Consider the following 25,346-nt stretch of genomic DNA (forward strand, 5'->3'; position numbering starts at 1 on the left):
ACAATCCAGGAAAATCTGAATCACACCCTTTTTCTTGAAAATTCTGAATGGTGCCACAAACGGAACCAGAGCTTTCGTCTCACTATGCATGACTCTACCCAAGCCAATAGCCTACATTTCATGGCGATCTCCCAATATAGGCCACTTTACATAATAGCCCAATTCCAATGCACTCCGAAATATCTGTAAAGAATGCAACTCTGGCAATGGCTTGAGGATTACAGGCTGTATTGCTTCCATTACAGCCACATTTTGAACAAATTAAATCTTGGTTGCACAAGAGGAAAGGCTTCCGAAAAACACAATCATGCAGTGTTTCAGGAAACATGGTAGGAAAACTCCCAAATGTTCCGTGTCTGCATGCAGAAATAAAAATGAAAGGAGCTGGCTTTAGTCTTAAAGCCATAAGGACGACACCCCAGAGAGCCTGCTTGAGAAAATACCGTCAAAGACCGCAAGGACTTACCTGTTCACTAACAACATTTTCCCTGTAGTAGTTCAATATTGGTTTCACTTCCAGGCCTTCCTTAAAGGTGGATTCGTCCAAACTGTAATTCAAACTAATGTTGATTGGAGATAATTTATCTCGGAATTCAATTTCATCCTAGGAAAAATAATCACAAACTCAACAGAGGCTCCATGAAATAGCTGCAAGGTGTCAGTCTGCAAAAGTCAGGCAACACTGGAATTTACTCAATGAAAGTGAATGATGAAATAATTATCTTTGCAGCAGGCTTAGATGGAGGCTGATTTATGTGGTATATAGTTGCCAGCATACCTAATATACGTGCAGTGATGAAATCATTTAGAGCTGCGGTTTCATTGAAACATGCTTCTGGAGCCAATCTTTGGGTTCTCCAGACCTTCAACAACTCATGCAGAATTGGTCAAGTTGCAAAGTAAAAGATTACACTTGTATACCATAAATGTCACAAAAACCACCATGAATTTGGACTTTTGTTTTCGTGAGGTTGCCAGAATTTATGAGTTCTCTCTTGGGGCTCAGAAGAAGAAAACATCTTGATTCTCTTCCTCTCATCATCTTTTTAAGCCCTTGCCTGCATGAACTGCAGAACACCTTCAGGACATTTGAAGTTCTCTTGGAAAAAGAAACAGAATTCCTTTAGTAGGGAGGGGTAAGTGCCAAACAGCAAGCACTAAACACACGGTGGATATGTCACCCTTCAATTGTATGCCAATCAAGGGTCAGGTATCCAACTTTTCATTCTTGAGTGTGATTGTAATCTGTGATCTTCCCTAGGATGGTCCTTGCTAACTAAACCCCCTAATGGAAAAGAGAAATTGAGACAGTTATCACAACCTCACAACTGGCAAGGTGAAGATAGGTAATTGTGTTATAAATAATTTTACTTTTTAAATTTCGGTAGGTTTTGAAGTCACTGTAAAAATACATTACTTTAAAGAAGATAATTATAAATTACTTCTAATAAAAGCTTTGAATGTCTAAATGTTTTCCTGAGTTGGCTCTGAAATGTGCATTGATAAAAATCTAACAAGACATACTCACATAGGAGAAAAATTCACATAAATTACGTTGCACTTTTATGTTTTTTGGGGAGGAGGTGGGTAGAAATGAAAACCATGTGAACTGAATGCCATTATAAAGATTTTGTTCAAAATGAAAAGAAGCCTTAGAAATTAATAGCAACACATCATCAGGTTAGTTGAAGTCAGGGTCAAGAGGAGAGTATTTGACCCTAAAATAAGTTAAGCATACCATGTGCTCCATGCTTCTGAAGATTAAATCTGTATTTTTTAGCATGACTTTCAAAGCCCTGTTCCTCAGCAATAACTTTCCTGCTATGAAAATGAAAACAGACGGTTGGGGGTCTATGCAGACAAATATGATGGTTAAATGGAGAAAAATGGTTGGAATTCGGATATGAAAGTGAGTGGCCAGACGAGTCTTTCTGGCATACTTACTCGAAGGTAAACGATGAAATCCCGGCACTGGTGGGATTTCTGCCCTTTTATCACAAGAGGGAAGACATGATGAGCCTGATGGTTATCAAGGAAGAGTGTCCGTTTAATGGCTCCTTTCTGTTTCAGGGAATCTAATTGCACCTCTGCCATCAAGACTAAAGAACAGAAGTAAAGTAGAGAAAAAGTATTCAGTGAACACAGTGCTCTATCAGAGAGATGAATTTCCATTTCAAGTTGCTTATTCAGGAAACATTTATTTTTCATAGTTGAGATCAAGCATGATAGATGAACTGGAAAAATTTTATAACATACTCTCCAAGCTAAAAATGTTTTATAATGGTTTTATAAAAGTTGTCATTCTCCCTATAATTACATGTTCTTATAAATAATAGTATTACCAAGTACTGAAGTAATATTTATGTAGAAGGTTCCATATATGCAATAGACATCTTGGTATTCCTCAAGGGTTCTTTCATTTTATATGGTCTGTGCAGAGAAATGGTTACTGTTCAACTTTCTTAGTATAGTATAAGAATGTAAAAATGAAAACGTGCTTACCTATTGTGTTTGAAATGCTCTGGCCTGCGACAGATGCACATACTCTTAAAGAAAAGCTATAGAAAATAATAGTCAGTAATTTATTGGTTAATAAAGTTTTGAATCTAAAGTAGAAGCCTTCCTTTACCTCATCCCAGATAATGAATATCATTTTCTCTATATATTTCTAATTATACACACACACACACACGCGTGTGCGCACACACACTCACCCCTTCTACCAGTTGGTCTCAACACTAATACAGTTAAGACAAGTGACATTATCATTACATGGAAGGTAATACTGGAAAATAGTACAGGAGGTTAACTGATTTAATCAATTGCTCAATTAATCAATTCCTTGTTGCTTTTATTCAATGAATACAAGTGAGTATCTTCCATGTGCCAGTGAGAGAAGAATTAGGCAGCACAGCAAGAAGATAGCTAGAGGTAAAATCTGGAGGTGAGTAAGAATCTGGACCCATTTGAGAAAATTGAAGAAATTCAGTGTAGTCGGGGCACTGAGCAAGATGGCAAAGTTGTAGGAGACAAGGCCGGCTTGGTGGATTGCTGAGGAACAGGGCTTTGAAAGTCATGCTAAAAAATACAGATTTAATCTTCAGAAGCATGGAGCACATGGTATGCTTAACTTAAAAGACCCACTCTGCTTGGAGGGAGATGGAATTTGGCAGAACCTTGCTACAGTTGGGGTAAGACTAGAGGTAGAGACGAGAAGAGGGAGGGGAGAAAGAGAAATAGCAAGCTTAGCATGGCTGTCTCAAGCTAGGTAGGCACAATGATACAGGAATAAAGACAATCAAGAGAAGGCAGATGTCCATGAGAGACACTTTGGAGTTGTGCCTTGAACACGTGATGACTACCATTCAAGGCAATGTCTGCACTGGCTTGTAGGTTGATCTGCACTTGGCTTTGGTCTGTGGCTACAGATGGAATGAGAGATGGCTGACTCCCTGGCTGCCTTTGCTGAATGAATGTGCTCACCTCTCCCTGAAAAATTCCAAGCCCTAACAGCCATCACTAGAGATGGGGCCTTTTCTCCTTTCTAGGAAAGTGAAAATATAAGAAAATACTTAAGTAGGGTTTAATGACGATCATAAACTTTTTACCAGTAAAATACCATAGTATGATTTGGGTATTTCTACAGAATTCAAAGGGAGTAAATAATCCCCAATCATACTTTAATTCTGTGTCAGTTTCCTGTGTCAAATATAATGAAAAAGTGTCACATCTGGGATTCATCTATCTACCATGACCTCAGTCAACGTCTCCCCTCAGGGTAAATAATTTGCCACATACCATTAAGCCAAAAGTTTCCTGAAATGTCTATGCTATTATAAGTGTTTATTCCGCTTCCCCAGAGAAATCACTGATTCCAACTCGCTTCTGCTTCAATTAGAATTATTCAAGAAAGACGAAGAATTAATCACATCTTTCAATTTTGTAGTAAACCTGGCTTTCAAAATTAGAATTTTCCTGTGTCCAATCTTTTTGGAAGTATTTGGGTGTATGTTCAAATCGGCCAATGATCTTTTTTTCTATTCATCATTAACTGCTTAGACATAGGCCAATAAAATATATTCCTATTTATAATGAAATTATCAACATATATATTAAAATCATTTTAGATATAGCATGTTTAATACAAACAATTCAAATTCAAAAGCAATAACAAATTTTTAAAAAGGAATAAAGTTATGCAAATGAATATCTTTTTTTTTTCTTATGAGATGGTGTATGGTTGATAAATGATGTTATCAGCTAAAGGGTTACTATTTATTTATGAGTTACATGTCAGTATAAATCTCTGTTTCTTTCTCAGCTCTCTCTGTTATCTGAATATCATCAGCAACTGGATGACTTAAATTTTTTTTCATACAAGTGTAATATCACTGCTACAATGTGCTGAATTCTCAATAATAGTACTCCAACCTAAACCTGCCAGTTCATAGATCACTTTAGTGGAAAAGAGTCTGTCAAGTCATAATTTTTCAAACACTCTGTTCTGATCTATAAAGAAAATTTCAAGATTTTACAGTAGTGCATTGATGTGCTCAATCTGAATTTAGAAAAACATATATACTATATTATATGTAAGCACACATACATCATGGGTCATATAGAGTATAGAATTAGGATCACTTGAAGGTCTACGGCTAATTACAAAGTATACTTGGGTCATTAGGGAAAGCTGTAAACTTTGATTAAATTAGAATTAAAATTTCAAACTAGAAATATTGGTCATTTTCACTATGGCCCATTAGTCTAAATAGGTCTGATTGGAACAAAAAAACCCATAAAAACAACCCAGGTCCCTTATTACATAAGTTCTAAATTAAACTGTTTATGGACAATGCTTTTGATATGGCCAGAAGGCAGGGCGATATACTACATGATCTTCTGAGGCTAGTCCCAACCCAAGCATGGTTGGAATAATGGTTCTGCGATGTGACTGTGCTCATAGCGGTCTATGATGAAGAGAAAATGAGATAAAGGTGAAACATGATTTAAAAGTACAAAGCAATTCATTTTACATTCTCTTCAGTTTTCAATCCTATTTCAGTGATAGCAAATAGCAGGTTTCACATAGTCACTCACATCCGACAAGTTTTTTAAATCAGGTTGGACAAGTGGGTAATTACTCACGTTTACATTTCTAAAATGAAATATTGTGCTAGTTTTTCCTTTTTATAAATGGTTAGTCGCCAATTATATTAATATTTATTGAGCTGGCTTTTTCCCCCTTTTTCTAACTTAGAAATGCCAATTAAAGATAGTCACTTTATAAAACTACACTGCTGTTTGAAAGACACAGAAATCCACATCGATGGAAGTGAAGAACTGTTTGCCAAGTAGAGTTTATGTGATAGTTTTCAGATGTGTGATATAAGATTATATCAAATACAGACACAAATAACAGCAGAGAAAATCAACAGAGACCTTTCAATCATTTTGGAAAAACTAAATTAAGTTCCTAAAATAAAGAAAAAAGAGAATCAAAGAAACACATTCTAGACTGAATCAGCTGTTAACTTTCTGTCTTCTGAGACTCTGAGGCACCATTCACAAATTTTGCATGTGAAAATAAGACCTCTTCCAGAAAAATGTATGCAATAGAAACAAATATAATTGTAAAGGGATATACATTTGTCCACATAACAAACTGCACTTTAACTTAATCATACGATTAAATGCAGTAAGAAAATGGCTCATGAAAAGACAGACATTTAGACGGACATTTTCTTGTTAAAAAGTAATATTCTTTCCATAAAACCAAACAGAACTATTAATCCGGTGAAAAACAAAACAAAACAAAACACCAAAACTTCAATCTCATAAAAACATCCATTAAACTAAAACCCCTTAGAAGCAAGTATCTATTTCAAAACAACAACATTCTATATCAGAGTGTACCACATGTGCTTATTCAAAGAATTCAGCTTAGAAGTCCATTCTGTTATGAAGGTGTGAACATGAGCCTGTTTGGGGGAAATACTGAAGTTTTAATACTCATGAACAAGTAGCAACTCTCACAGTTCATTGTGCATTTAATCATGCATGGGTAAGGATAAATGCTGGCTCTCCAACATATTTTCTCAGATCAGGTTTTCATTATACTATTTTACGACTTTAAACCATTTTAAAATGTGCCCAAGGCATTTTCCAACTCTTTTCAGAAGCAGTTAAAGAAGAGGACGTGCTCCCACCACACTCCCCAGCTCCCAGCAATAGGATGTTTTTCAAAGAATTCTTCAGGGTCCTCTAAGTCCCCACCCTCCACCCTTAAAAGCTTTGACTCCAGTATGAACTCCTGTCAAAAGGCCATCAACAACATGTTAAAATTGGCTGGAAATAACTTCTCTGGGTCAAGAGTGGTTAGTTCTGCAATTCTGACATTCTCAGAAACCAAAAATACTGTCTGAGTTAGACCACGTCTCCTGAAAAATAAGGGCAAAATATTAAACACCTCAAGGATTTGTTGATCTTTCAGAGGGTATACCCTGAAGGTATTAACCAACGTAGTGACTTCTAACCCTGGAGGACCTACGTATTGAGAAACTAAGTGGTATTTTCTTGAGCTGTGTTACAGTCAAGTTCCATCTTGTACTCCCATCAGATGGCTGACAAAATTCAGAAGGAATTCCAAGCAAAGCCTCCATCATCCAGGCAAAAGGAATAATTCAATCACTATTCTTAATGATGAACACAAAAATACAGTTTATGGCACAAAAATCTTTACTTGTATAATGTGTTCCTTCTATCTAGTTGTGCATGCTAAGTTACAAAACTGGTATCTGTTGTCAGCATAGAAAACCCAGTAAATTAACCCGGTAAATTGACTAGTTAGAAAAGGGACATCGGCTGGGCACGGTGGCTCATGCCTGTAATCCCAGGACTTTGGAAGGCCGAGGCAGGCGGATCACCTGAGGTCAGGAGTTCGAGACCAGCCGGACTAACATAGTGAAACCCTGTCTCTACTAAAAATACAAAAATTAGCCAGGCATGGTGGTGGGTGCCTGTAATCCCAGCTACTCAGGAGGCTGAGACATGAGAATAGCTTGAACCTGGGAGGTGGAGGTTGCAGTGAGCCGAGATTGTGCCACTGCCCTCCAGCCTGGGTGACAAAGTGAGACTCCATCTCAAAAAGTAAATAAATAAATAAGACATTATATGAGCCTGAAAAGCAGTATCTATAAGCATACGCCCAAAATGTAAGAGTGTAGGTATTTTGTTATATTTTTACCTCGCTTAGTGTTTATTTTAGCACACCAAGAATCTAAGAGCAATCTCCAAGATTTGTTTCACTGGGAATTTCCCCAAATGTTTTTACACTTCTCCTCTCACCTAGAGCCTGCAGATTAGAGAAGTAGCCTTCGAATGGTAAGTCGATAGCCAAAGATCAGCACCATATCATAGGTTCTCTTGAAAGACAAACTCCTTGCTACTCAAACTTGGGCCACAGACCAGCAGCAGCAGCATCTCTTGAAGCTTTTTTCGAGAAATGCAAAATCTAGGCCCCACCCCAGACTTACTGAATACAAATCTGTGTTTTTCACAAGATACCCAGGTGATGTGAATTCACATTGGAGTTTGAGAAGCACTGGACTAACTCACCAGGCTGCAAATGTCACAGAGTCTGGAATCTGGCAAGTTTTATTTTCAAGATTGACAATCATTGGGTGCAGCAGAAGCTGGGCATCTACAGTCACAACCGGTCTTGCTCTGCAGGGAGAAAATGCAGGGTTTGTTTGAATAAACCACAAAGGTGATAGGCAGGGAGAAGCCCACTTCACTGCATACTGAACTCAGTAGTAGACAGAATACTTCAGAGGCCATTGCCAACATTCTTAGCATTTGTGCCAAGAATTTTGCTCACTGCATGAACAGGTGAGTACCACACTCAGCTAATTACCTCAAAACACATCTGGAAGCACACAAACACAAATAAAGAGTGCTGTGGGTCTGTCAGGCAAAGTTGCATACACAAACCTAATTTCTTGACGAAGTGGGCGCCCAGTATTAAGGAAATATTGCTGTGAAATATCGCTTGCCATCTGCTAGCATACCTACATCCGTATCTGATGAAATACATCATCTTATAACCATTCGTGTTTGTGAGTACTTGAAGTCTGCAACTTTTCATTAGTAATTTTAATTTTGTGAGTACTTCAAGTTTGCAAATTATCATTGATAATTTTTAAATTTCCATTGATAGTTTTCAAGCTGAGCTTTGCAAATTTAGCTAAATACATGAAGGTGGGTTTGCAGAATAATTCTGTACATCAGCCAGAGAAGTGGTTCTCCATCCTGACTGCACAATATAATCACCTAAAGAGCTTTAAAACAAATTCTATGCCCAGGCCCTGCCACACCAACTGAACCAGAACTTATGGGGTAAGGATCAGACATTGGAATTTTAAACAAACTCTCCAGATAATTCTAATAGGTAGCCAAATTTGAGGAGAGAGACTGATAGAGCATAAGTAATTCAATTGCAGCCACCCAGATGAGAATAACAAAACAAAAAAGTATTAATAAATCATGGGGGAAGGAAATGGAGCAGATTTTAAAGCTTCGTTCCAAGATATGATCATTGGAAGCCAAAGTCCCCTAATGACAGGGAGAAATGAAGCCATGTTGGGTATGTTTCCCCCCAACAAGAGGAACGGCTGTGTCTCAGGGCAGAATGGGTTTACAGCACTGCTTCAAACAATAAGCAATGGGCCTGCTGGGATTTCTCCTAAGTTCCTTCATGCCACTTCTCTGTATTTTGTTACATAATTTTGCTTTAATACTGTGTTAGTTCCACTCCTTGGAAAAGCAGATGATAAAACGGAACTAGATATGCAAGAGATGTACTGGGGTCAAACATCTATGAGGAAAAGTGGGGAGAGAGTGGAGGGGGCTGGGAGTTCTCATCCCTGGAAGGATCAAGGGAAGGACAGAGGACTGGATAAGAAAGTTCTGGCCTGGGCAACGGAGAGTCCTTGATCCAAATTTGCCCATGAGAGGAGTTCCATGTCTTGCAAGAACAGGTCTGCATTTGTGTTCTTGTTGTGTTGGCTAATTGTCTTGGAGCAGCTCATGGAAAACACAGCCTTGGCATGAAAGTGGCAGATTGAAAGCAGAGCAGCTGAGCCCTATGCCCATTCTGCTGCAGCAGCTCTGAGTGGTATACTCCGCGGCCACCGCAAACCCAAGCCCCATACTTCAGACACCTCGAGGGTTTCGACTGTCTGATTCTCTAGAACCTTAAGTGGGACATGGTTGGTACAAATCAACCCTCTTTGAGTTTGTCTTGGGACTGATGAAGGAGAAAACTTACCTATTTGAGGAAACCTAACCTTAGAATCTCTCTGGGAGCCGACTACGTTAGCACTATGCACCTAGTACACCCAGGTATGCCCTTGCCCTTTTGTCTTGATATTCTAACCTAGTGTCTTGAACTCTCATAAAACCTTTGTTTGTTTGTTTGTTTGTTTGTTTTTGAGATGGAATCTCTCACTCTGTCTCCCAGGCTGGAATGCAGTGGCACAATCTCTACTCACTACAGCCTCCACCTCCCGGGTTCAAGTGATTCTTGTGCCTCAGCCTCTCGAGTAGCTGGGATTACAGGCGTGCACCACCATGCCTGGCTAATTTTTGTATTTTAAGTAGAGATGGAGTTTTGCTGTGTTGGTGAGGCCGGTCTCAAACGCCTGACCTCAAGTGATCTGCCCACCTAGGCTGCCCAAAATGCTGGGATTATAGGCATAAGGCACTGTGTCCTGCAATAAAACTTTTTTTTTTTTTTTTTAAAGAAGCTAAAGTTGAGCACCACCTCTCTCCCAGTTACTATTCTGTGTACGCCACATGCATATTCTCACTGAATCCTTTGAACAAAGGTAACCTTGTAAATATTGTTTTTATCCTTCTTTTACAGACCAGAAATCTGAAACTCTGAAAGTGATAAGAACTTGCCCAAGATTACAAGTCAGTGAGTGTATGGAATGTCCAGGCTTGGAATCCATAGCTATTGTATTTGAACTGTTTTCAATACTTGCCTTTGGAGGCTACCAACTCCTGGAATGTTCTATTCCCTAACTTAGTGTGCAGTTTGATTATAGAAGCCAGGATAAATAGTAACATTCTTCTACCCTGCACCGCTTATTTATAAGTGAACATTTCAATGCATTTCCAAAGCAAAGAGAATAAATCAAATACAGTAAGATCTAAAAAGTGGGTCATTTTATATGATCTGCTTCATTTTCATATCTTATTTAACATTATGTTCGTAAAATCTGGAAGTTTGGTCATGCAGTATGAGAGTAAAAATGCAAAGAAAAAAAAGAGTGAGAGCAAAAAATACCTCTAGACTTTAAAAAGAGCATCTAAGTATTCACCAGAATAAATCACTGGAATGTGCTCTTTAAGGCAAAACTAACAAGAAAATGTATTTGAAACAATGAGAAAAACATTGGAATACTATCAAAAACGTACCTGTAAACAGCGACTTTTCCTGTTCCAAATGCACCCACAATCAAATCTTAAAAAGACAAAAACACAAAAACACAGAACACATGCATGAATCATACAGAAAAAATTTACTAAGTTCAAAATCGTAAGTAGCACATAGAATACCCCTACGTGCTGATGGTACGAGAGCCACAAAATTAGAAGAGATGTCACACCTTTCTTAAGACATTTTGGAAAGGATGTTGGAGCTTCGCTATAACCAACTTGATAAAACGTCCATCCGTAGATCTCAAACCCCTCTGTGCTTAGGAAGGTCAATTTCTAGAAACTCATTATCGCATCACTTTTCCTATCCTCCAGGTTCAAGGCACATACCCCCAGGGAAGGAAAAGAGGAAAGTCAGGTGGTGAGTGTCTGCTAGGTACCAGGCTCACTATACATTTCCTGTTATCACTCTCACCAGCAAATACCCGATGAGGAAGGATTGTTAACCCAGAAGTGGAACATTCTGATTGTCATTTTGACAAACATTTGCTCTTTACAAATAGTGTGGGTGGTGAGTATACTTCTGGCAAAGCAATCAGTAGTATATAAAATAACTAACATATTATAACGATCTAAAGTAACAACAGCAATCCTAATAAATAGCACATGGAACAACGCTGTATGCCAGGAGTCCTTTTAAAGGATTTCCTTTGAATGATTCCTAACAAGAATCAATTCTGCAAATGAGTCAACTGAGACTTATGAAGGCTAAACTATAAATTTCCTAACATCATTCACACAAGTAGGTAAGTGGTGGACCTGGGTGACTGCGGTTGAGCAATCCTGGACTAGCTAAGGGGAAGTGCTCAGAATTATTTCAGTGATTGGCTAACATAGAGGTCAAACTGTTGGCTTTTTTTTTTTTTTTTTTGAGATGGAGTCTCTGTCTGTCACCTAGTCTGGAGTGCAGTGGTGCGATCTCGGTTCACTGCAAGCTCCGCTTCCAGGGTTCAAGTGATTCTGCTGCCTCAGCCTCCTGAGTAGCAGGTACTACAGGCACACACCACCATGCCCGGCTATTTTTTTTTTCTTTTTCCTGAGACAGAGTCTCGCTCTGTCGTCCAGGCTGGAGTGAGTGGCGCGATCTCGGCTCACTGCAAGCTCTGCCTCCCGGGTTCACGTCATTCTCCTGCCTCAGCCTCCCGAGTAGCTGGGACTACAGGCCCAGCCACCTCGCCCGGCTAATTTTTTGTATTTTTTGTAGAGACGGGGTTTCACCACATTGGCCAGGATGGTCTCCATCTCTTGACCTTGTGATCCACCTGCCTCGGCCTCCCAAAGTGCTGGGATTACAAGCGTGAGCCACCGCGCCCGGCGGACTTTTCTTAATCTCATTTACAATGGCTGTCCCTGGTAGAAGCAATCAAACACAAATAAAAATAACAATGGCTAAATCTGCAGAGTAAAATTTAGATGTAAGAAAACTGGACCTCCATGGAACCAACCCAAGTGTCCATCAACAGTGGATTGGATAAAGAACATGTCGTACATAAGCACCATGGATTACTATGTAGCCATAAAAGTGAATGAAATCATGCCGTTTGCAGCAACATGAAAGGAACCAGATGCCATTATCCTAAGTGAACTCAGAAACAGAAAATCAAATATTGCATGCTCTCACTTACAAGTGGGAGCTAAAACAATGAGTACACATAGACATAAAGATGCTAATGATAGCCACTAGGGACTCCAAAAGTGGGAAAGGAGGAAGGGAGATAAAGGTTGAAGAATTACCCACAGAGTCCAATGTTCAATATCTGAGCGATGAGTACGCTAGAAGCCTAAACCCCTTTATGCAATATACTCATGTGACAAACATACTCACATATCCCCTGAATCTAAAGTAAATTTAAAAAGAGAAAAAGAAAACTGAACTTGGTAGAAATAAGGGCCACAGAAGAAGACTTACAACAGTTGAAACTATAATTGGTTAATTCTAGCAGAACGGGAATGAAAATAGAAAAACAAAAAACAAAGGTGGAAGGAGGTCCTATTTGACCACTCCATATGGAAACTAATTCAGGAATTAAATTGGTGTAATGCAATTTGTATAGAAAAATGATTTATAGCCGTATTCCCTTGGCATCCACCTTTTGCACATGTGATGTTGAGTGTCAACTTGATCGGAGTGAAGGATGCAAAGTATTGTTCATGGGTGTGTCTGTGAGGGTGTTGCCAAAGGAGATTAATGTTTGAGTCAGTGGACTGGGAAAGGCAGACCCACCCTGAATCTGGTGGGCACCATCTAATCAGCTGCCAGCATGGCCAGAATAAAAGCAGGCAGAGGAACGAGGAAAGATTAGACTGGTTCAGTCTTCTGGCCTCCATCTTTCTCCTGTGCTGGATGCTTCCTGCCTTCCAACATCAGACACCAAGTTCTTCAGCTTTGGGACTCGGACTGGCTTCCTTGCTCCTCAGCTTGCAGAAGGCCTATTGTGGGACCTCCCCTTGTGATCATGTGAGTCAATTCTCCTTAATAAACTCCCCTTTATATGTTCAGCAATCCTACTAGTTCTGTCCCTCTAGAGAACCCTGGCTAATACACGTACATGTGAACAGAGACAGACTGCAGGTGATTCTCCCCCTGAGGGCTTAGTGTCCCTGGGAATGGCTTTTAGTCAATTACAGGTAGGAATTGGAAAGTGAGTGGCCCAGCCTCCTTCTCAGTCAAGTGGGATAGTTGAGGTCTGTTCTCTGACTTTGCTTTCACCAGCCAGATGAGGCCCTGATTGCCCACAGTGGCAACTAGCTTGATGATGATCTTTGTTGTATTCTTCTTTTCCATGTTTCTCTTCTCTACCTTTACCAGTATTTCTCAGGATTTCTTAAATACACTGCTTGTTTTCTCATCGTTATCTTAACGCCTGCTCTGGGACAACCCAACCTAAGACACAATAACACTTGTTAAAAAAAAAAAATGATCTGAAAGTTCTCCAGGTCAAAACCACTGTCAGATGTCTTAGGTTTTATGGATACAGAATCAGATTCAGTTATTAGACTTGGAATTTGACTCCAGAGCTCCATATTTAAAAACACGTGCATGCTGATGTTCAAATAAGTCAAACAGATGTCATCTAAAGAGTTCTGTATTCATGAAATTAAAGAACACGTTAAGCGAAGGGGTACACCTTGGCCACCTACGACTCATGGAATAAAACATTCTTTTGTCAGGGTTTAAATCTCTGAAGCCAGATGCCAAAATTTCTAAGTTTACCAGTTATTAAAATTATAATGATAAATTATATCAGAATTTCAATTTTTCAACTATTTTTACATGTATTCTTTCTGTTACATTTGTCTCTTCTAGCAAATGAGTGCATTTTTTTTTTCTAAATCAGAGAAAAAAAGAGCTACTGATTTGAAGAAACATGAGCTCTGTTCTTCCTGTGTAATTACAAACCCCAATATTTAGACAAGTGTAACACAGGTGGCCCTGGCCTGAATTCATATCTGTTGACATGACACCAGATAGGAGAGCTATTTTATGAAAACTGATTCATGAGGAATTGTGTACTTTGTTCTTGGCTCCAAATAAGGTAAAATATTTATTTAATAAGATTAGACATTTTATAAGTAAAAGGCGAATTTTAAGAATTGATTCTCTGGAAATGGCAAAGAAAGTAAGACTGTAAGCCCTTCCAGGGCAGGAATCTTTATGTGTGCACATCCTCAAATAGTCACGGAATGGTATGGGTTGAAATAAATGAAGAAAGAAATAACCTTGGCATGCATGTTACCAGGCACAGTGCCAGATACAGAACAGATACTTCATAAATGCCTGATTAAATAGGGAGGATAAGTAATAATAAATTAAAACACTAGAGATGAAGAAAATGAGACAATTAATTAAAACTGACTAATGTCAGCTGCAGCTAAATTCTGCTGGAGTTTTGCATGTGTACTTGAAGGTGTTCAGATACATACACACACACACACACACACACACACACACACGTTCCAGATCCTAGAAAGTAATACAAAGTCTCCATCAAAACTAGATTGTCATTATAGGTGAGAATTTGAGGGACACCTTCCCAACAGTAATGAGACATGGGCTTTTCCTTTAGGAACTTTAATTCCTGTGCCTTAGGGTGGGAATTTTTCCTACTCTGGAAAAATAAAATAACTGGCAACACAGGCCACAATTTTCTTCATGAGAATGTGGTCACAGTTATTCAGAGGCCAAGAAAACAGTTGCCTACCACAAAAGTAGGCTTGCCTTTAGACACTACCTTGGAACCATGCCTGCTAGAAAGAGCCAGAAGTACTTAAGCTCTAGAGCTTAAAATTGTCAGATCTCTCCAGGGGAGCAGAATTGATTGGCTGGTTTGTGTTTTGAATGAATTTCTCTTTTCAAAATATGTGATTGGTTTTGGAAAGCACTACGCTGCTTCCATCTATACACACATAAGTATAGAAGTTTGTGTATGTAGCATATCTGTTATATATGTGTTCTATTTGTATATACATACATTTATATTTATGCTGGAGTGTATATTTATGTGTGCATGTGAAATAATGTTTAAATAATACTCAGAAATAATATTTTTAAAATGTTGCATAATTCTGTGCTTAGGCATTTAAATGATAATCTGGACACAAAGTAAGTTCAGGGCTGATGTTCGAATTTCTAAAACTTGGAACATTTTTTTCTCCCTTGAGATAACGGGTCTGATACCATTATCTATGTTTACTTCCTTTCTATAAATGCCTTAAGGGCAAATTGAAAACAAACAAATAAAAAACTTTGCCTTTCTCTATACATAGATACTTAAGCTGGCTTTTTTTTTTTTTTTTTTCCTGGAGGAAATAACTGGCAATTAAAATTGGTTCCTTCCTTTCAATCAAAAACTGTTCCCGAAGTGCTGGAAGCCTTTGCTGTTGCCTCACATTGCCTGAGAAACATAGTTTATTTTCTTTTTGGCTTTTGATGGAACAACTGAGTACTTTTAAGGAAACAAAAAGGGGACATTAGCATGAATGCAGGATCAGTTGTCAAGAAAAAGAAAAAAACCCTAAGAATGTGAGGTCATAGGAGATGCATTACACCTAAGTTTCGTATTTTATTTCTTGCAAATGGTTATTTTTAAATGAGGAAGAAGAGCCAAGCCTTTAAAGTGGTGCTTGGTTTGCAGGGTCTGATTTCACTAATTTGGGAAGGAAATTTTAGTGTTGGAAGAAGCTCCATTTGAAAACATCAGCTTTGTTTTGAGTGTGGATCTGAGGTTTGGATTAGGTGGGCAGGAAACAGTGAAGGGGAGGGAGAGTGGAACCCTCCTAGGGAACAGTCAGGCCAAAGGAGAAGACGAGGAAGAGCTGACAGTATCAGATTAAAGGATCAGCCAGGCATGGTGGTATACAACCTGTAATCCCAGCTACTTCAGAGGCTGAAGTGGGAGGCTCACTTGAGCCCAGGAGTTTGAGATTGCAGTGAGCTATGATGGTGCCACTGCACTCCAGCCCGGGCAACACAGCGAGACCCCACTAAAAAAACAATAGCTGGGCACGGTGGCTCACGCCTGTAATCCCAGCACTTTGGGAGGCCAAGGCGGGTAGAACACCTGAGGTCAGGAGTTCGAGACCAGCCTGGCCAACGTGGTGAAACCCATCTCTACTAAAAATACAGAAATTAGCCGGGCGTGGTGGTGCGTGCCTGTAATCCCAGCTACTTGGGAGGCAGAGGCAGGAGAATCACTTGAACCCAGGAGGTGGAGGTTGCAGTCAGCCGAGATTGCGCCACTGCACTCCATCCTGGGCGACAGAGCAAGACTCCATCTCAAACAAACAAACAACAACAACAAAAAACAGCAAAAAAAGAATCACCCAGAATCAATTCAGGGGAGCAGTCTCTGTGGCCACCCAAGCACCTACACTTCCTAAGCTAAGTCACCTTCTTCCTGCTTCCTTCTTCTCACCTCTCACTCTCATCTTCTTGATAGATACACTAATGTTTATATCTGTTGCCAAAAATGCCATTGGACATCTCCTGTTTTTTTTTTTTTTTTTGGAATTAAAAAGCATTTACTATTTTAGAATAATTCCAGACAATGAGAATGGCCACCGGGAATTTCCAAACAAATGTGAAACATGGAAGTGTTTATCTTATGGTTGTATAAAAACATTATGATTAATCAAAAGGGAAGACCTCCTTAAACATGACCAAAAATGTAGAAATCACAAAGGAATTTTAAAATCTAAACTACTTTTATAGCAAAAAACAAAACAAAACAAAACACATGAGCAAGGTTGAAAGAGAAACAAAAGCAACAGGGTGAAATGTTTATCATGTATATGCCTGATCAAATGTTAATATTTTTCAATGCCTAGAAGAATATTTGGCACTTGGTAAAAAAAAGAAAAAAAAGTTAACATTTATTATTATGCCTAATCTGTAACAAATTCATACAAATAAATAATAAAACTATAAACATTCTAATAAAAAGATTACAAACAGGCATTTCACATAAAAATAAATACCTGTGACTAATAAATATATGAAAAGACTTCAACCTCACTAGTCACCAAAGAAATCCAAATGAAAGGAACATAGAGAGATCATTTTTTAACCTTGTAAATTGGAAAAGATTAGTACTAGGCATTGTTGGATAGAGAGCAGAGGTATGCTTATAGGCCATTTGAGGAGGTATAAATGGGCATTATTTTCTTGGAAGGTAGTTTGTTGATATGTATGACTGTGTACCTCTGACCTAGTTTCTACTTCTAGGAATTTATCCTGAGGATGTGTTGGACAGTTGCGTAAAGATCAAAGAAAAGCTAATATTCTAAACATTGTAAATATAATTGCCTCCTTTAAGTGATACCACAATCCTATGAGAAAGATACTTTTATTATTCCCATCTTAGAATGAGAAAAATGAGGTACAGAGCCCAAATACAGTAAAGTCACAAGACCAAAGTTTAAACCCAGGCAATCTGGCTACTGAGCCCACACTGGAATCTTTTTACCACTGCCTTCTAGGAGCACGTCTATATGCTGTTTTTATTCTCTCCTTAAGCTTTTTAAAAAAAAATAAAGATATGGCCAGGCACGGTGGCTCATGCCTGTAATCCCAGCACTTTGAAAGGCCGAGGTGGATGGATCACTTGAGGTCAGGAGTTCAAGACCTGCCTGACCAACATGGGAAAACCCCATCTCTACAAAAAATACAAAAATTAGCCTGGTGTGGTGGCAGGCGCCTGTAATCCCAGCTACTCAGAAGGCTGAGGCAGGGGAATCGCTTGAACCCAGGAGGTGGAGGTTGCAGTGAGCCGAGATTGCAGCACTGCACTCCAGCCAGGGAGGCAGAGTGAGACTCTGAATAAATAAATAAATATAAAAATAAGTAAATAAAGACACATTTTACTATGATTAATTTCATCCTTTTTAGTAAGCAGAGTTAAGAGCTTTGATAAATGCACCCAGATCTGTAAACACTTCCACAACAACACAGAGAACAGTTCCAGCAGTGCCCCAGTGTCACCCATGCTGTTCTCTAGCCAAGCCTGACTTGTCTCCTAACCCCTGGACTCCACTAATCTATTTTCCAGAATGTCATATAAATGGAGTCATACAGCCTTTCGGGTCTAGCTTCTTGCAGTCAGCTCAGTGCATTTGAGATTCATCCACAATGTTGTGTGCACCAGGAGTTCATTTTTTATTGCTGAGTGGTATTCCACTGTGTAGATGGCCCACAGTTTATTCATCCGTCCCTGGCTTAGGGATCCCTGAGGTGTTTCTAGTTTTTGCAAAGTCACTGTAAACATATGTGTACAGGAGTTTGTGCCTCAACAGGCCAATTTTGACTTGCCCATTGTCTCTCTTTGAATCTCTCTAAAACCTTTGAAGACTTCTTTGAAACACAGTGTTGTATGTCAGGTGGAAAATTACCAAGTGGAGGCTGAAAAATTAGCAATTCTCAACTCCGGTTCACTTTGCTACTGGCTTCTAAATGACATTGGACAAGTCAATCTTCATCGCTGAATCTCTGGTGGTCTTTAAGTTTCTCTAGATGAGAAGGCCAAGAGCTCAGTAACATTTGTTGGAGTCTGATGACTGCATTCTGGGCACTTTGATGTACAATCCAGGTCTCTGCTTTGCTTTTGGACTCAGCTTTGTTCCTGCAGATTTAGGGACTCCTTGTGCCTCCACTGAGAGACAGCCAGTTTCTGGCTTTCTCCCTGGTTTCACCAGACTGGATTTCCTCCCATCCAGCTTCATAACTCAGCTCTACAGACGCCTGACTCCTGTCTTGGCAATACCACTGCCCACAGCTCACAGAATCTCCTCCAGGAACTGCCCATCACTGCCCAGGTCCCATCCTGCCAATCCTTTTCCCACAGCACCCAAATCTTTTAAAGACGAACTAAGGCCATCAAGTATAGTTGTTTACATAAACCAACCCCAGGTTGGCTCACTTTCATACAACGATGATATTAAGAGAAATAAGAGGATTCGAGATAATGTGTCCAATGGTGGGGTCACAGATGGTGGATCCATCTGGCAATGTTCACTTGGAAGTGGGCTATGAAATTGGCTTAAGTGTCTGGCATTGCAAACGCAGCTCATGTCTGTGGGAATTCAGCATTTAGATAAGTCTCCTTGACTTTGGCAAATGTGTTAATCTAAAAATAGAGGTTGCCTGTCTGCCTTGCTTTTTTATTGCAACATGCAAAATATTATTGCGAGGAAGGTTATGAGTTGAGGAAGAAATGTTTGAAAAAAAAAAAGCATGATTTTATCCCAGAAAGTAATAATCCTAACAATCTGTCTGAAATGCTTCCAAATGAACTCTGAAGAAAAACTTTTATGAGTTGGAACGTGGTATTATGTTGCAACATTCTAATTTACTGGGAGATTGTTTTCCTTTAAAAAAAAGTCCCACAGAAAATAACAGCAGAATATCAAATGATGAGTCTGCCTTATGAAAATAGTTTTCTGTGTATTATTATCATCCTGTGGTTACAAGAATGATCCTTCCGCTTTCAATTGTTTGATCCTCCACTTGTTACATTTCATGTCAGTGTATCAAAGGCATTTAACTTCATCCTCGTCATGGTCACACTGAATCACAACATGTGTGCCGTCTGTGCAATTGCTGAGAGCCCCGGCGGAAGGTTTATTTCTTCAGTACCAGTGTCACTTACATGTAGCTACCTATTGGAAAGGGTTTCACAGTCTCCAGAAGAGCCTGACAAAGATGCTTCCCGGACACCCAGTCTGACAGATAAACTCCTATTGATAAAAACCTAATGGGACTTGATGCTTTCGCTAAGTGTTTTAGAATCGCTTGAACCCATGAGGTGGAGGTTGCAGTGAGCCAAGATTGTGCCACTGCACTCCAGTCTTGGCAGACAGCAAGATTCATCTCAAACAAACAACAACAACAAAACAAAACAAATAAACAAAAAAACATGTTTGGAAAGAGACATAGACCTGTCCCCAGGAATGCATCCTTAACTTTGGCAAATAAACCTCTTAAAATAATTGAGACTTGTCATTTTTCTCGATTCACACTGGTGAAGGCAGAACTAGGGCTAAGGGTTAAACGCTAGCCAAGAATCAGTCTGCCACTTTGAGTAACAGGAGACAGATGCCAACATTTATTTTAAAGGGCATCATCATCGTCTCTGCCTATCTGTCCATTCTCATTCTGCACAAATATAAAATAGTTGACTGGATTTTAAATAAAGTTGAAACACAGTGGCAAGTTAAAGATGTGAGCAACAATTTACATACAAGGTGTGCAGCTGGAAGGAAGCTGGTTTATTTATTTATTCATTTATTCATACTCATTCATTCAATTATTCATTTAATAAATATCGACAAGTTGCCTTTTGTGCCAGTCGCTGCTTTGGGCATTAGGATTTTGCAGTGAGTAACACCAAATCCAGTCCCAGTCTCAACTAATACAGTGTCCAGTCTAGTGGAATAGAAAGGACATTTATCAAAGAATTGCACACGTCTAATTTCCATCTGAGATCATTGTTTTCAGGGGAAGGACAACAGTTCAGGGAAGGCTTCCTGAGGAAGTGACATTTGACCTGAGTGTCTAAGTGGGAAGTGAACTCCTGGGAAAATGGCCAGGGCACATAGAGACTTTGAGGCAGAAGGGATGCATCAGGTGAATGATATGAAAATATGGGTTTCAATTTATATATTAATAAATTTAAAGTGACATATTAAAAAACATGCTGAGGGAGGGAAGAAATAATGTGAGGTTCTAAGCACAGGAGAAATTTACTCCAACTAATTCATACTCCATTCCTCATATCCTATTTTAAAAAAAAAAAAAGCCTGACTTTTTAATGATCACCATTCTAACTGACGTGAGTTGGTATCTCATTGTGGTATTGATGGGCATTTCTCTAATGACCCGTGATAACGAGCTTTTCTTCATATGTTTGTTGGCTGCATAAATGTCTTCTTTTGAGACATATGTCTGTTCATATCCTTCACCTACTTTTTGATGGTGTTGTTCTTTTCTTGTAAATTTATTTAAGTTCCTTATAGATTCTGGATATTATGCTGGAGAGGATGTGGAGAAACAGGAACGTTTTTACACTGTTGGTGGGAATGTAAATTAGTTCAACCATTGTGGAAGAAGTGTGGCAATTCCTCAAGGATCTAGAACCAGAAATACCATTTGACCCAGCCATCCCTTTACTGGGTACATACCCAAAGGATTATAAATCGTTCTACTATAAAGACACAAGCACACGTATGTTTATTGTGGCACTATTCACAATAGCAAAGACTTGGAACCAACCCAAAAGCCCATCAATGATGGACTGGATAAATAAAATGTGGCACATATACACCATGAAATACTATGCAGCCATAAAAAAGGATGAGTTCATGTCCTTTGCAGGGACACGGATGAAGCTGGAAGTCATCATTCTCAGCAAACTAACACAGGAACAGAAAACCAAACACCACATGTTCTCATTCATAGGTGGGAGTTGAACAATGAGAACACATGGACACAGAGAGGGGAAAATCACACACCAGGGCCTATTGGCAGGTGGGAGGCTAGGGAAGGGAAAGCATTAGGAGAAATACTTAATGTAGATTGATGGGTGCAGCAAACCACCATGGCACATGTATACCTATGTAATAAACCTGCATGTTCTGCACATGTATCCCAGAACTTAAAGTATATTAAAAAAGAAGAAGAGGAAGAGGAAGAGGAAGAGGAAGAAGAAGAAGAAGAAGAAGAAGAAGAAGAAGAAGAAGAAGAAGAAGAAGAAGAAGAAGAAGAAGAAGCAGAAGCAGAAGCAGCAGCAGCAGCAGCCATGGCCAAGCGGGCTCTGTGGCACAATTAATAGCGCATGGGACTTCTAGCCCCGCCCCCTCTCCAAAAAAAAGCCATGGCTAAGCAGCAAATTTCTATTAACTGTATCTTTACAAGCAAGATCAAGTATAAATCATATCCTATCATATTCACTGGGTTTCAGAAAGAACTCAGTCTCTGATTATTTGGAAGGAAGTTAGTTCAAACTTAAACTGACAAATGATTTGTGGCATATAAAATCTAATAGCCATATAGTTAGATCTCTTTTATCTGGTGAGGGAAATTTGCTGTATTTACTACCTGTGAGTGCGATATGATTTAAGCCTGCTTTGGGACAGAATCTGGATTCTGAAGGATATTTTATTTGTGAAATAAGAAGGATTTATTATTTGTGAAAGGTTTTATCTGAGAACCTGATTCAAGCATGGGGAGGGATGTAGTTCAGGTGTGCGAGGGAGTCCTGGCTTCACGTTTAAGGTCATTGACATAGCTGTGTACATAAGGCCCACTTTTTCAGTAGGATTGCCTCTTCAAAGGTGAGTCAGAAATGAGGCAGATGGAGGTACTCACAGGTTTTCACAACACACTAAGCAAAATAGAAATATCTGTTTGAGAGAGATGACAGTTCCTACATTTTCATATCTTAATCTAAAGCTGGAAAAAAGTCAGATATTATGTAATTGGACTTGAAAATGACTACAGCCAATCTTTGTTTCGGGCTTTCATAAATGCAGCTGTGAGTGTAGATAACGGTCATTCTCAACCTGGATCTGTGAATTTCTGAAAAGAGTAATTCCCTCTTGGAAAGACATCCCACAAACAGGAGATAAATGTATTTGTAAGTGGCTGGGCAGAAGCAGGTCGGTATCTCAGGTTCCTTCAGTGATATGGATAGCAATTGTAGAACTCTTATCACATCGAAGTCACTACAGCTTGAAATCAATCATGGTGAGGATATTTATACCACGGAAATTGGTAAATGCTACAAATCTGGGCCTTTTTTTTTTTTCTTCTCTCCCTTGGGAGCTGGTTGTTAACCATTTTTTTTAACACACCTCTGAATATAAAGGCATATTTCAAGGTTAACGATATATAGACAGTGGGATCTCTTGAGACGTGTGCACAGCAGCTCCCAGGCTGTCTTATGAAGGATGGGAGGCTGGATAGTCCCTGCTGGTCCTCCTCCTTTAGGCTCCTTTCTCCAGACACCTCCAGCTGCCCTGGCCTTGCTGCTTCATCACATTATCCTCCCCTGGGATACTTTAATGACTTTTGATTTCATGTTTCTTTTTCATTATTACTCATTCTGCTCATTGCTAAGGAAAGAGGTCCTCAAAGCACCATTTTGGAATATAGAGCATATATGTTTTTCCATTACTTTACTAATAACTAATTACTTAACATGCTATTCAAGGCCCTTTGTTACCTGTCCCCAATCTTCCTTTCACTTTTACCTCTCTCCATGTGTGCTTCCATCATTTTGGACCAATTCACTTCCAAAATTGCCTTTTTGAAAAAACTAGGAAGCATTTCCTTTAACTTATATATGGAATTTCCTTTTTAGCATGATAAAAAAAAAACACAAGAAGTTATGGGTAAAAAATTCTGCAGTACATACTAACAAAGACAAACTAGGCAACACATTCATTACACAAAACAGAAACAGTTAACATTAATTATTTTATGCCAAATTCCTTTTAGTTTAGCTTTTTTTTTTAGATGAATTCTTGCTCTGTCACCCAGGCTGGAGCGCAGTGGTGTACAATCTCAGCTCACTGCAACCTCTGCTTCTCACGTTCAAGCAATTTTCCAAGTAGCTGGGATGACAGGTGCGTGCCTCCACATCCGGCTAATTTTTGTATTTTTAGTAGAGACAGGGTTTTACCATGTTGGCCAGAGGGGTCTTGAACTCCTGACCTTGGGTGATCTGCCCACCTCGGCCTTCCAAAATGCTGAGATTACAGGCACGAACCACCACGCCCGGCCACCAAATTCCTTTTAAATTCTACCTATATTATATGGTCCTAGAAATCTGTGGATCCCTTTTTTCCTCCCTCACTCATATATCACTAAGTCAAATCATTAATTCACAATGTTGTATCCCTTGATAATACAAAGGCTTGTCAAAAGTAGGAAATTATCTGGGTCAGAGGATGATCATAAGACATTGAATACTTACGGCCACCTGCAGTTTTCTCATCTAGTCCTTCTGTTCCCTGATTCAGGGCTCCCTGTTCTGCGAAGTCTTGCTTTTTTTGATCGTGGCAAGAACACACTTGACATGTAATCTCAGGGTCTTAGCTCATGCCGTGTTCCCCTTCTGAGATGCCTTTTCCCTATAACCACTCACAGTCATACCTATCTCAGGATCCTACTTATCTCCCTCAGGAAACTTTCTCTTATCACCTTAGCAAGAAGCACTCTCTCTTTTTCACTGTTTCATTATTTTTTACCTTCTTAAAGCTCTTCTCATCTGCTGCTTACATTACAGTTCATTGTTGGATGTTTTATCTCTACAATTACATTGCTCCTTAAAGGCATGTATTATGTGCATATAGTAACAATGTGTCATTTATAACTAATATTTAGTGGCTGCTACTAGATGCTATTCACAGCATTAACTGCTTTACACATATTATCTAGTTTAACCTCCAAACTCCAACTTTAAAGGAAAAAACTATTATTAGTTATTATTATACCTGTTTTATCACCAAGAAAACTGAGACTCCAGAAAGTTGATGAACTTGGCAAGGTTACACATCCAGCCTGTGTTAGAGCTATAATTTGATTTAATTCATGCCCACGAGAGCAGGATCTTTGTTTAATTCAGTGCTATATCCTCAACATCTAGAATAGTGCCCGGCACATGGAAGGCACTTAACACATACTTGTTGGGTATACGGATAATGGCATTTCTGAAAGTACAATCTCTTGAATATCATGTAATCAACAAATATTCTACCATCAGCATCACTGGTCACAGATTGGAAGAGAGTAAGGAAATATAACTAAGTGCAACGTGGGATCCTAGATTGAATCATGGGACTAGAAAAAAGAACTGTAGAGGACAAATGGTGAAATTCGATAGAATTTCAAATAGGTCCATTGATTCATTAATAGTTCATTGTAATATGTTTATATAAGATGTTTATCATTGGAGGGCTGGGGGAACAGTTTATATGGGTCTACAATTTTTTTTGCAACTTTTCTGTGAGTCTAAAAGTATTTCCAAGAAAACATTGAGAAAAAAAGTCTTGTATAATTTCACTAAATCTTTTTTTTTTTTTTTTTTTTTGGAGACGGAGTCTTGCTCTGTCACCAGGCTGGAGTACAGTGGTGCAATCTCGGTTCACTGCAACTCCACTTCCCAGGTTCAAGAGATTCTCCTGCCTCAGTCTCCTGAGTAGCTGGTACTACAGGCACGCGCCACCATGCCCAGCTAATTTTTGTATTTTTAGTAGAGACAGGGTTTCACCATATTGGCCACGATTGTCTCGATCTCTTGACTTCATAATCTGCCCGCCTCAGCCTCCAAAAGTGCTGGGATTACAGGCGT

At 39.2% G+C, this 25,346-nt stretch overlaps 1 protein-coding gene across 3 annotated transcripts in view; it reads right to left on the reverse strand.

The window, feature by feature from the left end:
* The window catches only part of ITGA8 (integrin subunit alpha 8), a 196,789-nt gene that overhangs the window by 88,840 nt on the left and 82,603 nt on the right, over positions 1-25,346 (reverse strand). For all 3 annotated transcript variants that reach the window (XM_001089317.5, XM_028826016.2, XM_077945857.1), the window contains exons 14-18: positions 10,480-10,525; positions 7,615-7,722; positions 2,503-2,558; positions 1,945-2,099; positions 467-604 (exon numbers count right to left, since the gene is read on the reverse strand). In XM_001089317.5, coding sequence (XP_001089317.3) covers positions 467-604; positions 1,945-2,099; positions 2,503-2,558; positions 7,615-7,722; positions 10,480-10,525 — 503 coding nt within the window. The remainder of the gene's footprint in view (positions 1-466; positions 605-1,944; positions 2,100-2,502; positions 2,559-7,614; positions 7,723-10,479; positions 10,526-25,346) is intronic.

Source organism: Macaca mulatta, chromosome 9, assembly GCF_049350105.2.
Source record: "Macaca mulatta isolate MMU2019108-1 chromosome 9, T2T-MMU8v2.0, whole genome shotgun sequence".
NCBI lineage: Eukaryota > Metazoa > Chordata > Mammalia > Primates > Cercopithecidae > Macaca > Macaca mulatta.